Source organism: Manduca sexta, chromosome 4 (assembly GCF_014839805.1).
Source record: "Manduca sexta isolate Smith_Timp_Sample1 chromosome 4, JHU_Msex_v1.0, whole genome shotgun sequence".
Lineage (NCBI taxonomy): Eukaryota > Metazoa > Arthropoda > Insecta > Lepidoptera > Sphingidae > Manduca > Manduca sexta.
The window spans coordinates 8943075-8960166 of NC_051118.1; the positions used below are offsets into that span (position 1 = coordinate 8943075).

Consider the following 17092-nt stretch of genomic DNA (forward strand, 5'->3'; position numbering starts at 1 on the left):
CTTGGACTAATGTAGGAATAAACAAACATCACGCTTTATCACTAAAAGGTTTGGCAGAGGTGGTATAGTATACTGTGTTTTTGATGGTAATGTATGGGAGTCACAACTCTAGCTATAATGAAACTCCAAAGATGGCACTGAATATATTATGTATTTCAAAACTCCAATACACAGTGGCGTACTTACGTGGTAATAGTAACAAATTGTAAGACGTACTAATAAACAAAGGCGTACGTTGCTTTTATATGGGAGACATGGTGTGACACAGCGATCTCGCAAAACTACGCACGTGCACATAGCTACGCAAGTGTGTGTGTCCCAAGAGAGGTGCACAGAAACTCCAATTGTCGTTGCGACTATCACCATTGGGCACAAATTCCAAACTCCCAGCTAATACTGAGTATAAAAAACGAATATCATGGCGAGTCACGAGATTTGATTCCGAGACCTCAGAGCAGAAGTCATACACTATAAATAAAACACTTTTTTGTATAAATATTTTTATTCATCCTAAATTAATTAGCATTAAATTATTTTATTTACAATTTTTATGACTTTAACTAATGGGTGCCATTTTAATTATGTTGTTCTCTTCTCTTTCACTTTCAATATACAGAAAGAGAGAAACCATATTTTACGTCAATGAAGCACACAAAAGAACCAATCCACTGTCATATTTTTTAAATTAAAAAGTCCACACACAATGGAAATATGTCAAAGTGCCTTTGTCTTGATGTGTAAACCATTATTTTATTAAAATAAAATTTAATTTAATTTTATTCATTCGATACTATTGCGAAAAATAAATTAGTATAACGCGTCACAATAATTTCTTTTTATTACGCTATTTACGATAAGATCTTTTTAAATTATCAACCAATATACTGACAGGTAAAAACTTTTTTGGTGTTACCAAGAGAATTAAGAAAGTGTGTTCGTTGGTTTGTCCTTTCACACGGCAACGGAGAAATGGTATTATTTTTATGATTTTTATTGCAGTATAAATCTAGATTCTTGTAACATTCTTTCATGAAACTACAAAAAAGATAGAATACCGGTGAAGAGGACTGAAGGGATTAAAAAATAATTAAGCTACTTATCTGTATAACCCACGTAAAAATTATACTAAAGTTGCAATTTGCATTTCGATCGAAATTTCGCTCCCTTTTTGCCCTAGGATCTATTCACCCCCGTTTTACCGATCACCTATTAGGTTAGATATTATAGACTCTGGGTAAAACTTTATGTTTTAAAACATATTTCTTAACTATTTAGTTAATAATTTTATTATTATATCTGACCCTCAGAATGATGTTCAATAACAACATTAATTCAACAATCAAACTATAAATTCGTGTCATTCTAGCGATTTCTCTTTGAAATATAAAGCACATTAAAACTAATTTATACAATGCTATTATATCTTCGCATAGTATGTCTACAAGTTATATTCTTTGGTTACCCGTTAATTACGAACTAAGAATTAAAACTGCTTCACATAATAATTTCACAAAAAACTAACCTAAAAATTTAATATTCCCGCCCTTTTCTTCGCTTAATAAACAACGTCTGGATGGCGTCTACAGCCAGACCCTTAGTCTCAGGCATATAAACAATGCAGTATAGAGCTGTGAGGAAGCAAACTACCGCGAATATATAGAAGACTGGGCCAAGCCCTATCGCGTGGAGTAGTGGGTTAAAAATGAAAAGAATGACGGAGTTGCATAACCACGCCCATTCCACCACCAGCATCGTGACGAAACTCTTCACCTGGAATTAAAAATGAAATTATACAGAGTCAGCTAGCTAACGGCGGCACTCCGAGATGTCACTTAAATAAAATGATCATTGGCAAGTTTTTTTAATGCGGTCAGTTTCGCGTCCAGAACCAAGTAATGCCTAATATTTTCACTAAATTAATATGTAATAGCAAACTAGATTTTCGATAATTTAGCTTTTCTGGCCACATACTAAAAATTGGCTAATGCTCATTGAAATTAATTGACATATTTGAGTGTGGCAGTTGGCTGGTTTTGTCTTAAGATACATTGCAGAGAAGTGTTTAAGGTTTAATTCAATAATTATTTTATAATTCGTCCACAATATTTTATTGTAACTATAAATTTTTTGTCTTAAAGCCGACGAGAAGAGAGAATCATTGGATATTTCGAATGGTCATTATATGAATCAAATTTAATTGCTATATAACTAAAATTAACGAAAAATAATCCATATAATTCAATATCATAGACAACAATAAGACTAACAAATACAAGAAACAAAAAGGTAAGTTGTAAATCTTCGTTTCCCTTAAGCGTGGTTTTACTGGTGGTAGGTCTAGTCCGCCTGAGTAGGTACCACCGCAATGTCTGTTTCTGCCGCCAAACAGTGTGTAATCACTGTTGTGTTTCGGTTTGAAGGACATTGTAGCCAGTGTAACTACTGGACATAATGAGTCTTAACATCTAATGTCTCAGGATAGCGAGAACAGTGGAATACCAAACAATACGCTGTAATTCAAGGTGTTGGATGGTGTTTCTACTGTTTATGGGCGGTGGTATCGCTTACCATCAGACGAACTGCAAGCTCGTCTCGTCATTCAAAGCAATAAGTGTTAGTATAAGTCCGTGATTGCACTTACTTCAGGCAGGAACACTTCTGCGGCTAGAACGTAGGGCACTGTGCCAGCCCCTAGACTGTACATTATAGCAAACAGGTAAATGACCACCGCTGTCACCCAATTAGGACCCCAGTGGAAGTGGATTTGGGTTCCCAGTAGGACGCAAGTGAGTCCAGAGGCGATCGACCCGTATATCATCAAGGGCTGTAAAAAATACATACTGGTAACCACCAAAGTATCCCACTGTCTCTTTCTACTTAGAAAGGTGAAAATCGATTGACAAGAAAGCAAATGCTCACGACTGTACCGTTTTCAGTAAATGTGCTAACATTAAAGATATGCCGAGATAAATATTTGTACGCATTCTTCACTTATCTCAGTTATTTATCCACATTACGCGACAAAAATAATATAAAAACTATCTCTAAAAACTTAAACAACAATTTTATTTTCTCCAAAATCAATACCAACCCATCAACAACCAGGACAGCAGATGTGTTGTTGCAAGTTTTGCTGTATTTTTATAACAACTTTGATAGACTTAATATGAAGGGATCAACCCAATTACCTTTTTTATGTTCCTATGTACGTCATTGGAGCTTAATATAGAAAAACAACCTCAAGAGATAATGATTACTGGAACGAACTGCCCCTCATCATGTATAAGAGAAAGTATAAAAAAGAAAACAAAATAAATATTAAAAGACCTTGTGTCAATGGCCAAACTGTCGACTAATGTACCAGAGCGTCATAAAACAAAAGGTCCTCACCCGTCTACCAGCCACTTCGGTAAGATACGCTGCCAGTAACCCGGCCACAATAGTAACAACAGCCATCAATACACTGCACACAGTAGCCGACATGTTGGGGATTGCCTCCTCGAACAATGGCTCGGCGTAGACCTGAATCACCACCAGACCCTGGAAGATCGCCGCTGTCATAATGACGAAGCACATGAGGAGAGCTTGTCGGGTTGAACGGGACCGTTCTGAAATTAATTAAAAAAACATATTCTTTAGTGTTATGTGTTCCTGGTATGTAAAACTATCGGGGGAGACAGATATATTCAGATAAAATATTAATTAATACACAATATGTAACATAATATTATAAAATAGAATATTCATATTAAATAATTCTTTGCACTGATAAAAAATACATACCGAAAAGACGCTTGAAAATCAAATCTATACTATTATATAAAGCTGAAGAGTTTGTTTGTTTGTTTGTTTGTTTGTTTGTTTGTTTGTTTGTTTGTTTGCTTGTTTGTTTGAACGCGCTAATCTCAGGAACTACCGGTCCAAACTGAAAAATTCTTTTTGCGTTGGATAGCCCTTTGTTCGTGGAGTGCTATAGGCTATATATCATCACGCTATACCCAATAGGAGCGGGGCAGTAATGGCTAATCTCAGGAACTACCGGTCCAAACTGAAAAATTCTTTTTGCGTTGGATAGCCCTTTGTTCGTGGAGTGCTATAGGCTATATATCATCACGCTATACCCAATAGGAGCGGGGCAGTAATGGCTAATCTCAGGAACTACCGGTCCAAACTGAAAAATTATTTTTGCGTTGGATAGCCCTTTATTCGTGGAGTGCTATAGGCTATATATCATCACGCTATACCCAATAGGAGCGGAGCAGTAATGGCTAATCTCAGGAACTATCGGTTTCAACTGAAAAATTCGTTTTGTGTTGGATAGCCCTTTATTTGTGGACCGCTATAAGCTATATATCATCACGCTATGACCAATAGGAGCGGAGCAGTAATGGCTAATCTCAGGAACTACCGGTCCAAACTGAAAAATTATTTTTGCGTTGGATAGCCCTTTGTTCGTGGAGAGCTATAGGCTATATATTATCACGCTATATTTAATAGGAGCGGAGCAGTAATGGCTAATCTCAGGAACTACCGATTCGAACTGAAAAAATATTTTTGTGTTGAATAGTCCTTTTGTTTGTGGAGTGCTCATAGTTATATATCTTAACGCTATGACCAATAGGAGCGGAGCAGTAATGGCTAATCTCAGGAACTACCGGTTTCAACTGAAAAATTCGTTTTGTGTTGGATAGCCCTTTATTTGTGGACCGCTATAAGCTATATATCATCACGCTATGACCAATAGGAGCGGAGCAGTAATGGCTAATCTCAGGAACTACCGGTTTGAACTGAATAAATCTTTTTTGTGTTGGATAGCCCTTTGTTCCTGGAGTGCTATAGGCTATATATCATCATGCTATGACCAATAGGAGCGGAGCAGTAATGAAACATGTTGCAAAAACGGGGAAAATTATGAGTTTTGAGAGCTTCCGTTGCCTGCGCTGCGTAAACGGTTAAAGTTATGCAACAATGATGTATGACGGGATTGTTTCACTTAAAAAGTTCTAAATAATATAACAAATTCCCCCGCTGCATCTGTCTGCCTTAACGTGTTAAACTCAAAAACTACCTAACGTATTAAGATGAAATTTGGTATGGAGACAGTTTGAGACCCTGGGAAGAACATAGGCTCCCGGGAAACTACTATTTTTATAACGGAAAACTTTAGCCTGAATAACTTTATAACGCGGGCGGAGCCGCGAGCAAAAGCTAGTTATAATATATTTTCGATAAGCAGATGCTACTAAACTTTCCGATGATTTAACATTAAGTATGGTATCAAAATAACTACTGCCATCAAAGCACGCATTTACGCGCTATTCAGACAGTATTCATGAAGTCTTAGTATAGAGTAGTGGTAAACAAGACAATAAATACCTATAGTTAATAGTTAAAATAATGCTGTTTGAGGTTATGTGTTCCTGGTATGACTGCAAGTTTGATGTTATACCATCCTGGTACATTAACAAGCGGTTAAGTTGAGTATTAAAGTATGGTTAGCGTACGTTTTCTTTAATCCGAACTTTAGTAGTAAAGTTGATAGTATAAATGAATTTATACAAAATCTGTTATCTTGACAAACAAAATTCAAGGAAAGTATTTTTTTGTTTTAAAACCAACTATGTTATATTTTTCAGTTCGATTTAGAAAAAAATACACGTCGATTTTTGAAGTCGATTAAAATATATTAACTTATCAAGCGACGATAGCCTAGTTAGAAATGAAAAGGACTACCGACATAAAGGTCCGCAGATTCAAAACCCAAACAGTGAAAACTTGACTAGTTTAACGGTAAAGTTATTAAATACTTACTAATAAACTGATAAGTCGACAATTTCTCCTTTGGCTTATCCAGTGGTTTCAACTTTTCTTCCTCAGGAGTGGCATCTGAAAATAGATTGCAAAATTATTATATAGCTCAGTAATTCGACAATGATCCTAAAGGTGAAAAAAGCAAGCCGGAATAATTTTTCCGATATTCAAACAACGACCTTTACTTATTTTAACTTAACATCAACGAAGTTACTTCACCAAGCTATTAAATAAAAATATATTACAATAGCCAACCTCTCAAGAGTTGCAAAATATACATGCCAACATTTTTCTGTCATACAAAACATTAATAAATTAAAAACCAAATCACCCGTCGTTTAGGGCAAACTATATACTTATCGTATTGAAATAAAATTATTTTGCAGATTTTTTCAAAATAAAATTATATACAGTCAAAGTTTGGTCTTTTCGGATAACCAACACCTTAGTCCTAGTGACCAGGGAAGCTGTAAAGTCTTCGAAAGTTTAGGAGAAAATTATAATATACAATCCGCAAAATAGTTTTATATCAATGTCTAACATTCGCGTAAACATACGTAATCATTATGAATATCGTATGCAAATCAGTTTAGTAATTATAGAGTTTATTGCATTCAGACGCGACGATTAGACGGTGTTTTATAATATTTATGTAAGACTTTAACATCTATCGTGCAGGGAAAGCAAATTTAGACAGAAATTATTACCAAATTGTAATCTTTACATATAGTAAGACGCCCACGTCCGTACATTACAAATTTTGAAGAAACACTAATATGGAGGGCATTTATTAGAGCAACAGAGGTCAAAACAACAGTTTGTAGATTTTTTGGGTATCTATGTCTATTTGTATATATGTTTGTACACGCAACGCGCAAAAACTACTACATGTAATTTATTTCAGTTTTTACCGATGTATTGATAGAGGTCTTACTTAAATTATAGGCTCCATTTTATCCAAGAAAACCTTTTCAAATGGGCGAAACCGCGAACGAAACCTAGTACGTAATATGCTCACTTACTAACAAAACGTCTAATGATGTTTTCTCCCTATTTTCGAGCCCAAAACATAATATTATTTGACAGTGTTCCCAGAATTTACGATTACATCTTTAAATAATATAGTTCTTTTAATTTGGGCAATCTGATAACGGCAGTCTCGGAGGAACCTAAATACAAAGCAAATAGTTGTAAAACTACATAATTGTTAAAAATGACAATATTGTACTACACTATTGTGCTGTAAAGTTAATCTATTATTTGCCTAATAAATTGTATTTACCTCGCTGTTATGCTTTTAGAAAGATTTTATGAATATCAAATAGAATAAAATGTAGAAATATATGTACTGATTTTTTATTTTTTATACGTCTTTGTTTTTATGACCTAACCCTACCTCTTGTCAAGTCATGTTCAAAACCCATACAAGATGTTTCCTAGCTAGGACCGACCCTGGGAACACTAAGCGCAGTATTACAAATGAAGCTCACGTTTGAGTAGAATCTCAAGTAGACATTTACGGTCTTACTTATAAAAATTTCGCAGTCATGCTTAGTTCAAACACAAATTTACTCGATCAGCTGTAAGTCAAAACCCGCCATCTTGCCTCTTAATAAAGTCTAAACTAGGAAACCGGTGATGTTTTTGACAACTATTTAAGCAATTCACTTTGACGTGCCCATATTAAAATATCACATTATTGAATAACGACAACCTTAAGATGCTGACTAAAATTGACAGCATCTCAGCAGATGTCGCACTTAAGAGCGAAGTTGTGATGCATCTATCATTACAACCCATAGTCCATAGCCCGTTTATTTAAATTATATACTTAAGATACGTTACTCAAATACAAAACATATTCTAAAATAAATAAACTGAATTGAAACATTGACAAACAAATAAAGAAATATTGCATACCAGGAGTGTCCAAATCGGCTTGAAGGGCCCTTCGTAAGATATTCATCTCTTCCATTACTTCTTTGGAGTCTATTTTTGCTTGTGTGTAGAAGGCAATTGACTTCTTTGCTTCCTGAAAAAGAACTTTAAATAACTACAAAGATGGACACGGCAAGTCTTAGCCCATGACAAAAGTTCCCCAAAAGGTCGTGCATGAGAAAAAATCCTTTTCGGGGTATGGAGGTTTTTTTTTTTTTAATATCGTACCTTCAGTGAGACAAGGGCACAATTCTTAAAAATTCTTTAAATGAGTTCAGTATGCCAATGCGCCTTAAAAACTTCCTTTTATTTAGAGGATCAAAGTCACCCATCATTTTCAGTGTAATTTCGCCAGAGGGCGATAATGCATTCGTTACATTAGTGCGTTTTTCAAAATTGGCGCGACAAAATCTTATTATTATTTTCCCTCTCACATCATTACCATCTATACTCTTATATAAAGCTGAAGAGTTTGTTTGTTTGTTTGTTTGTTTGAACGCGCTAATCTCAGGAACTACCGGCCCAAACTGAAAAATTCTTTTTGTGTTGGATAGCTCTTTATTAGTGTAGTGCTATAGGCTATATATCATCACGCTATGACCAATAGGAGCGGAGCAGTAATGGCTAATCTCAGGAACTACCGGTTCAAACTGAAAAAATATTTTTGTATTGGATAGCTCTTTGTTCGTGGAGTGCTATAGGCTATATATCATCACGCTATACCCAATAGGAGCGGAGCAGTAATGGCTAATCTCAGGAACTACCGGTCCAAACTGATAAATTCTTTTTGCGTTGGATAGCCCTTTGTTCGTAGAGTGCTATATGATATATATCATCACGCTATACCCCATAGGAGCGGAGCAGTAATGGCTAATCTCAGGAACTACCGGTCCAAACTGAAAAAATCTTTTTGCGTTGGATAGCCCTTTGTTCGTGGAGTGCTATAGGCTATATATCATTACGCTATACCCAATAGGAGCGGAGCAGTAATGGCTAATCTCAGGAACTACCGGTCCAAACTGAAAAATTATTTTTGCGTTGGATAGCCCTTTGTTCGTGGAGTGCTATAGGCTATATATCATCACGCTATACCCAATAGGAGCGGAGCAGTAATGGCTAATCTCAGGAACTACCAGTCCAAACTGAAAAATTCTTTTTGCGTTGGATAGCCCTTTGTTCGTGGAGTGCTATAGGCTATATATCATTACGCTATACCCAATAGGAGCGGAGCAGTAATGGCTAATCTCAGGAACTACCGGTCCAAACTGAAAAATTATTTTTGCGTTGGATAGCCCTTTGTTCGTGGAGTGCTATAGGCTATATATCATCACGCTATACCCAATAGGAGCGGAGCAGTAATGGCTAATCTCAGGAACTACCGGTCCAAACTGAAAAATTCTTTTTGCGTTGGATAGCCCTTTATTCGTAGAGTGCTATATGATATATATCATCACGCTATACCTAATAGGAGCGGAGCAGTAATGGCTAATCTCAGGAACTACCGATTCGAACTGAAAAATTCTTTTTGTGTTGAATAGCCCTTTGTTTGTAGAGTGCTCTAAGTTATATATCATCACGCTATGACTAATAGGAGCGGAGCAGTAATGAAACATGTTGCAAAAACGGGGACAATTTATTAGTTTTGAGAGCTTCCGTTGCGTGCGCTGCGTAAACGGTTAGAGTTATGCAACAATGATGTATGACGGGATTGTTCCTCTTAAAAAGTTCTATAAAATATATTATAAAACAAAGTCCTCCACTGCATCTGTCTGCCTGTACATGTTAAACTCAAAAACTACCCAACGTATTAAGATGAAATTTGGTATGGAGACAGTTTGAGAACCTGGGAAGAACATAGGCTCCCGGGAAACTACTACTTTTATAACGGAAAACTTTAGCCTGAAAAACTTTATAATGCGAGCGGAGCCGCGGGCAAAAGCTAGTTAGACTGTATTTTTGTCCACTGTTGGACACAAGCCTCCTCCAATATGAGCTATTTTACGCTGTCTTCGACCCTGTTTTTATGACAATGAATACGCTCGAGGAACTTAGTAGTAAATACGTCTCAGCATATCCTTCTAAAGATAGAGGTGCGAAATTTTACTTCAAGAGTTTCTATGTACACCAAACCGAGATACAATTTTTACACAATATTATTTCTCTAACTCTACTCAAATTATTCAAACTCAGGAATGTAAATGAAGGTTTATAAAACATCTAATTTGTTCAAAGGTACCAGGCAATCATAATTGCAAAGGTAGATTGAGTCGATTGCTTTTTTGGAATATCATTCCGCATTAATATAATAAGTTCCGAAAATCAGCAGGTCGTTGATTACGCTCGATGACGTCAATAATAATGGCCGAAATGAAAATAATGAATGTAATTTAAAGGGTGTTATTAGGGAGATGAGCCCGCAATCTGCAATGGACTTAAATATAAACTAATCATAAAAACTTTGAGTTTTTTAATATAGTAACACTTCAATCCCTGAAGGGCTATGCAGAGACAGTTCGTGCCAGTAACATTTCGTCTTAAATTTGTCTCGAAGGGAAAAGTCTATTGAGCACATTCCCTTAACCCAGTCGATTCAGGTTGCTCAACTTGATAAAATAATACACAAAGAACAATAGGAAGCCATACAATTTTTTTATCATAATTTCATATGTTTACGCGAATCTTAGACATGAACTTAAAATATTCGGATTTTATCGTGGCTTTTATATTTAAATTTTCTCCCGACATTCCCAAGACTGCAGCCTTCGTGGTCACGCGGGGGACTGAGGTGTTAATCCGCAAAGTCTAAGTTACAATATCTACCTACATTTTACAATTATACAACTATAAATTTTTTTTGCTGTTGGTGGTCCGATGTACGTAGAAGGGGCTGGCAGCTGGTCTTTTGGGTTACGATTAATCAGACAAGTAAAAACATCTGCTTACCTCTTCCATACCCTTCGCCAACAAACAAGGCGCCGATTCTTTAAGAAAGCTCAGCATCACAGTCACCATAACTGACATGGTCAGGCAGACGTAGGTCATCGTGTGGTACTCCAGAAGCCCTCCGAGGAGATAGGAGATCAGCATACCGATTCCGTAGAAGATCATGGTGCCTGAAGTCATCGCGCCTCGTATGGATTCCTCGCAAATCTCACTGACAAACACAGGCACTACCAGGAACACAGCGCCGCTAAGACCCGATACGAAGATAGCTGTCAATAGTACTTCTACTCGATTGCAGCTGATTATCATTACCCAGGATAGCTGGAAAGTCAAATAAAATTTGAATGTAAGTGGAACAATAATTATGATGGATGTGTGAACAATGCATATTTTATATTTGTTCATACGTCTATTTGCTTCTCTATACAGAAAAAATACGGAGAATTGGTTCAGTATGCATACTTGACTTCTCGTAAACAACCAGAGAATAAACAGTTTTGCTGGAGAATTAGATCCTTTAATAAATTTAATGCCTACACCTGAACAGCGAAATTATTCAATTTATGCTACTTCTATAGATTGACAAGTTATTACAAACCAATCACTCACCACTGCCATCAGTCCAAATACAATCGCGGAATACTTTCGCCCCAACCTATCAAGGAACATGCCAGCTACTGGGGTGCTGATCAACGCACCGATGGAAGACAGACTGCCGAAGAGAGCCAGCTCACCCTCTGTCATGGGCCGGTGGAGTGTGGTGTTCCGCGATTCGAAGAGACGCAGCGTGGATGAGGGCCATGAGAACATCACGCCCATGCTTAAGCAGAGGCAGCATACTGGAATAAATACGGATATCATTAACGCTGTACCTAATAGTTACTAGTGGTCTCTCATATGTGAGAGTCCGCCTGGCTAGGTATCACCGCAATGTATATTTCTACTGCAAAGCAACAGTGTGTAGTCACTGTTGTTTTCAGTTTTGAATAACATTGTAGCTAGTGCAACTACGTGACATAATAAGACTTAACATCTCATGTCTCAGGATGGCGAGCGCAGTGGAATACTAAACAATACTTTATAATTCAAAGTGTTGGAAGTTGTTTCTACTGTTTTTGGGCGGTCGTATCGCCTACCATCAGACGAAGGGCAAGCTCGTATCGTCATTCAAAGCAATAAAAAAAGACTACTACAAGGGACAAATATACATTTAGAGCTGTATGTTCTCACCAAATTAATCTTGTGCAGACCTATCCTATTGTAGACGTCAATTGTGTCTATGTACTGTACGACTGTTAACACAATGTACTGTAAAGTTTATTCCGGTAGATCTGAAGTAAAATAGTATCCCGGAGCCGTACCAGTGGTGTAACATAAAAATTTCAGAAAGGATACCCGCCACAACATAATTTAAGTACTATAATATACATAAAATCGGTCTGTAAATTGATCTTATGATAATTAGATTTAATATAAAATACGAAAGAACAGCCGGCAGGAATCGGTTGCATAGACTCTTCGTCACTGGTCGGTACGCCTGCATAGCAGACCAGTAACTCCGATATATTTGCCTCGGCTCTTCGGGCTGACGCGAGAGTTCAAAGCGATTTTCCACATGAAAGAAAAGGGTTTTATGAGACAAATGGGAAGTGCTGGGTGAAAAGAAGGTAAATGATGCCTAACAGCATAAAGTATAAAGTTTATAGCCTCCGTAGTTTTCCTACTTGCCTTATCTTTGTTGAGCACTATTGCTTTATATTGAGATTAGGCACTGTAAAAACTTCGGTGGTACTTAGCATGGTCCTTTTGATGCCCCAACACTTGGTTTAATAATATTTATACCAAGTCATATAGCTTAACAGAATGATATTCAGTTCCACAAAGGAATAAGATTGCCAATTGTTCAATCATGGTAGTGTACAAGGAAACTGTCTCTGACGCCCGATTTCTTCATTCACAGATAGAATATTTGTAAGATAGCAACTATCTTACACAAGGTACCCGTCATAATTACCCATGTAAGTGTCATTTTGGGATCAGCCTGTGTATATCCGACTCAAACAGGCCGGCATAATTGTGTCGACTGACGAGGAATAATCATTTCTGGTCAGTCTATCTGGTGCAGTGGGGTCGTATGCCAAGCCCATATTATATACTACCAGAAGTAACAACTGTCAATTTGACAACAATGGCAGCATGAGTTGTGATGACATGGACTCCCAGTTCAAGAAGCTTCGTGCCTCAAGAGTTTGGTTTACCTTTAACTCACGGATAATACTAGAACCATTCAAATCGTGGAAGTATTTTTTGCACTCATCACAAAATTGTGTCAAAATTGAAATTAAACTAATTTTCGGATTCTATCGCGGTGCTAGTATTTTATTTTCTCCCGACGTTTCGAAGACTTTGCAGCCTTCATGGTCACGGGGGGACTGAGGTGTTGTTCATCCGTAAAGTCAAAGTTACAATATCTACCTACATTTTACAATTATACAACTTTTTTAATTTTTTTTAAATTTTAGCTGTTGGTGGTCCGATCTACGCAGAATGAGCTCACAGTGTCTTGTGTCAAAATACAGTAGTAATGAGTATTTAATAATAATAATAATATCAGCCCTGTATTAATATATTTGCCCACTGCTGAGCACGGGCCTCCTCTACTACTGAGAGGGATTAGGCCTTAGTCCACCACGCTGGTCTAGTGCGGATTGGTAGACTTCACACACCTACGAAATTCCTATAGAGAACTTTTCAGATGTGCAGGTTTCCTCACGATGTTTTCCTTCACCGTTAAAGGGAACGATAAATTCACAAAGAATACACACATGATTTTAGAAAAGTCAGAGGTGTGTGCCCTTGGGATTTGAACCTGCCGACATTCGTCTTGGCAGTCCGTTCCAGACCCAACTAGGCTATTGTCGCTTGTAAGTATTTAGTAATAATTAATAATTTAGCACATTTTTAAGAGCCGCGGAATTTTTTTTTTCGTCCATATAAATTTTCATGCGCACCTTGAAAATTAGGATAGCCGTAAATACACAAATACTTGATCACATCTTATCTACCAATCCAAGAACCAAGAATCAGGCACAAAATTTTAAATTCTTAATGAATTTCGTTACAGATAGATTATTCCTAGCTTCACTGCGTACAGCCTCGTCCACAATTGCACTGAAATCGGGATAAATAATCCACTCACCTATCCCTGTACACGCGACTTGCACTATCTTAGTCATTGTTGCAAATAACAAAATAATAGCAAAACTATTCTCTTTTAAACCACTCGGCAAGCAGAAAACGAATGAAGATTTCAGTCAGTCTTATCTGGGTAATAATGATAAATTAAGTACTAGGCAAACATAATTATTGAGGCGGGAATACCGCTGGATTTGATCTGGATTAGGTTTGTTACGACAGACGTGATGTCAAATCACTATGTATAAACATTGCTTGTGTTGTTCTATAACTTTATTCAATGTAAACATGCGGTTATCTGAAGAACCGATCACTGATAGAGAATATAAACTTAAGTCGAAACTTCGAAATATCAGAAGTATGTGTCTTGGGTTTGGGTAACGTAATCTATGGTTACGGAACTCTGTTTTATTTTTATATGGACCCAGTGGGGTCACTTTGCCATGCCTAACAGTGCCTGGGAGTATTCTAAGTAACCTCCACCAACTCTAATGAAACTAAAGCAGCTAAAAGAATTACAAGTTCATAACTCAGTCGTCAGGGAAAAATCATAGTATTTGGAAAGAAAAGAAGCCATTCCCAAGCCTTTCGTAATCTCACTAACAGTACGAAGCACATTTGCAAAACTGCCTATTCATGCTGCAGCAAAATAATCTGCAGCGCCACATACTAAAACCTAGAGTAATACTAGTATTTTTGCATGGCTTACTACCTACTCGAATTTTGTTCAACAAAAACCAGCACTTGATGATAAGTGGAGTAGAGAGAGGAGTCTAATAGAATGTCGACTGACGAGAGATGATTACCCCTCGGCAGTCGAAACAAATATGCCGGCCTGTTGTACCTGGATATACGGCTGATCCCGGAACGTGACACGTACCTGGGGCACTATGGTGGGTTGTAACACTTTGTGTACGGTGGTCGCTATACTACCACCAACAAAATTCACAGCAGTTTGTTTAAATCTCTAAAGAAAAACACCATGATGACCTATATACTTAAAAACTCATAAACATTTCTAGGGTTTGTGAAGTCTGCCAACCCGCACTTAGCCAGCGTGGATTAGGAACTCAAAACTAAACTCTCGTTCAGTAGTAGAAGAGGCCCGCGCCAAGCCATGAGATAGTATATAATATAGAAAAGATTGACAGATTATATCAAATCAGCCTATCACCGTCCACTGCTGAAAGTAGGCCACCCCAAATAAGTGCCAACCCTTCCCGTTTTGAGCAGCCCACATCGTAGCTGTTTCAGGATTTCTTTAGCTTATCCTAGAATCATCGTCTCTTTAGTATAATGTCAACGTACTTGAGATTTTAACACTAAGTACTAAGGTTTTGGATTTATTTCTCAATATACATTAAAGTATATTTTCGAGGAGAAAAATGATCCTAAGTTAGCCGATATAAAAAATTATGCTCTAAATGGACAAGAGTCGTTCTTAATCACATTATAATTGATTGAATGCGCCTAAACTCGCTGTTATCACATTATTATACAGTGGTTGCGCCTGGACTCACTGTACTGTTTATTTAGTAAAGACAACAATAATCGCGACAACCGATGATGCATTGAAGTCTGTTTCTTAATTCCGAAGTTCTTTAAGCGTTGGAGCCATTACTAGACACATTTGTACAGCACCAATGTCGCCAGATGCATAATGATCCAAGTCCATAATCCGTCATGAAATAGCCCAATCGCCCAATCAATGTAAGAAACAAAAAAAAAACATATTTTCCAATTCATCGATTCAAAATACAACATAAACGGGTCATATTGACCAGAGTTTTGCAATTGCGAATCGCTTGAAAAACTAACGTAAAAATCCTGCTGCTACCTTTCGATAGTAGTTAAATTTTCGAAGCCCCCTCCATTCCGGAATTTATAATTTATTATGGAATTGAAAAATACGGGTACTTATAGGCTAGGTGCTCACTCAATACCCGGAGGCTTCTTTGCTTTAAAAATGCTAATTTGCACACGACGGTCATGTCGTCTTTCGCAACTTTATACTTAATGCTTTAATCTGGTGAATATGTTTCTAAGAAATTTTCAAAATTTTAACAGTAACAGCCCTACGGAATATTTTTATTTATGGCTGCCGAAGACGGACGAGCTCGCGGCGTAAGTGGATACCATCAAGTAGACCGTTAGCTTGTCTTTGACATTTGGACAGATTTATAATCCCCGGATCAGCCAAATGTTTATGTGGAAAGTTCCAAAAATTAGAAACAAATCATAAAATAGATATATTAGAAAAGCTTCGCATACCTACGCATTACACATATCTGCCTACCCCTCCTAGGAATCTAGCGTAATACTATATTACGTAAAAACCTACAATATCACTAGTTGGGAAATTACGCACAAGAATTAGAAAAGATTTACTTTTAGAGCATTCAATTAAAAAGATTTACCAATTATGATTGTGATAATGTTACTATCTCTAGTGATAATATTTTTGTAAATTCATTCGTCTGAAAACTTTTTTATATTTGTGTCTGGCCGATAATAAGTTTTATAAACGCAACCAAATTCAGTCTATGTTTCAAAACGAAAACAAAGGCGTAGTGGTCATGCCATTGCCATTTTAAAGACTCAGTCCGCAGCCCGAAGTCAGGAAGTTGGCGATGTGATACCCCCGTGCCGTTTGATACGTTTTAATGATATTTTAATGTAGTTAATATTCTTAGTATTCATAATATAGTTACTTCAGTTTTGATACACTTTACGATGTTTGACAATGTACAAATGAATTTTTCCCAAATTAATGTTCTAAGGTGTACTCTTCAGATATAAAATACTATAAATAAGTATTAATCCAGAATATAAGCATTGTTAGTGGTGCATACCATAGGCATGAGCTGGCAAGGGTTCCGCTACCTCCCCCAATTCAACACAAACAACACAAGTATATACAAAAGTATAATATAGAATCTAGAACACCGAATTTAGCACTAACAAAATATTTAAGACTCTCCCCCGAGCAAACGGCCTGAGCATTCGTTTCGTACATTTTTGACGCATGAGTTACGGTGGGAATATGCAATAATTTCCAAATATTTTTTTTAAATTTTAGATCTTTTAGTCTTTTTAAATACCAAAATATATCTTTTTAAATTGTCTTTCTAATTATTTAGGAGGTGATGCACGGAATCCAACCATTTAGATGACATTTTTATTGTAAAATTATTGACATAATATC

The 17092-nt window shown here is 36.8% G+C and overlaps 1 protein-coding gene across 2 annotated transcripts; it reads right to left on the minus strand.

Moving 5' to 3' along the window:
• Window positions 1-813: 813 nt before the first annotated feature.
• On the minus strand, window positions 814-14020 carry LOC115443191 (facilitated trehalose transporter Tret1). 2 transcript variants are annotated; one of them, XM_030168502.2, is made up of 8 exons: window positions 13892-14020; window positions 11302-11531; window positions 10693-11013; window positions 7732-7843; window positions 5812-5886; window positions 3391-3608; window positions 2642-2824; window positions 814-1770 (listed from the first exon to the last, which is right to left on the minus strand). In XM_030168502.2, exons 1-8 carry the CDS (start codon window positions 13926-13928, stop codon window positions 1531-1533), a joined length of 1416 nt encoding a protein of 471 aa, XP_030024362.2. In that variant the 5' UTR covers window positions 13929-14020; the 3' UTR covers window positions 814-1530. The 2 variants fall into 2 exon arrangements, with proteins under 2 accessions (XP_030024362.2, XP_037297263.1); XM_037441366.1 differs by lacking the exon at window positions 13892-14020 and adding an exon at window positions 13704-13721.
• Between the last annotated feature and the right edge of the window lie 3072 nt (window positions 14021-17092).

Coding starts and splice junctions, on each gene's coding strand:
- LOC115443191 (XM_030168502.2), bottom strand. CDS start 13,928: ATGACTAAGATAGTGCAAGTCGCGTGTACAGGGATAG. Junction 11,014..11,301: donor TATTTGGACTGATGGCAGTG/GTGAGTGATTGG, acceptor TTGACTTTCCAG/CTATCCTGGGTAATGATAAT. Junction 2,825..3,390: donor CCGAAGTGGCTGGTAGACGG/GTGAGGACCTTT, acceptor TATTTTTTACAG/CCCTTGATGATATACGGGTC.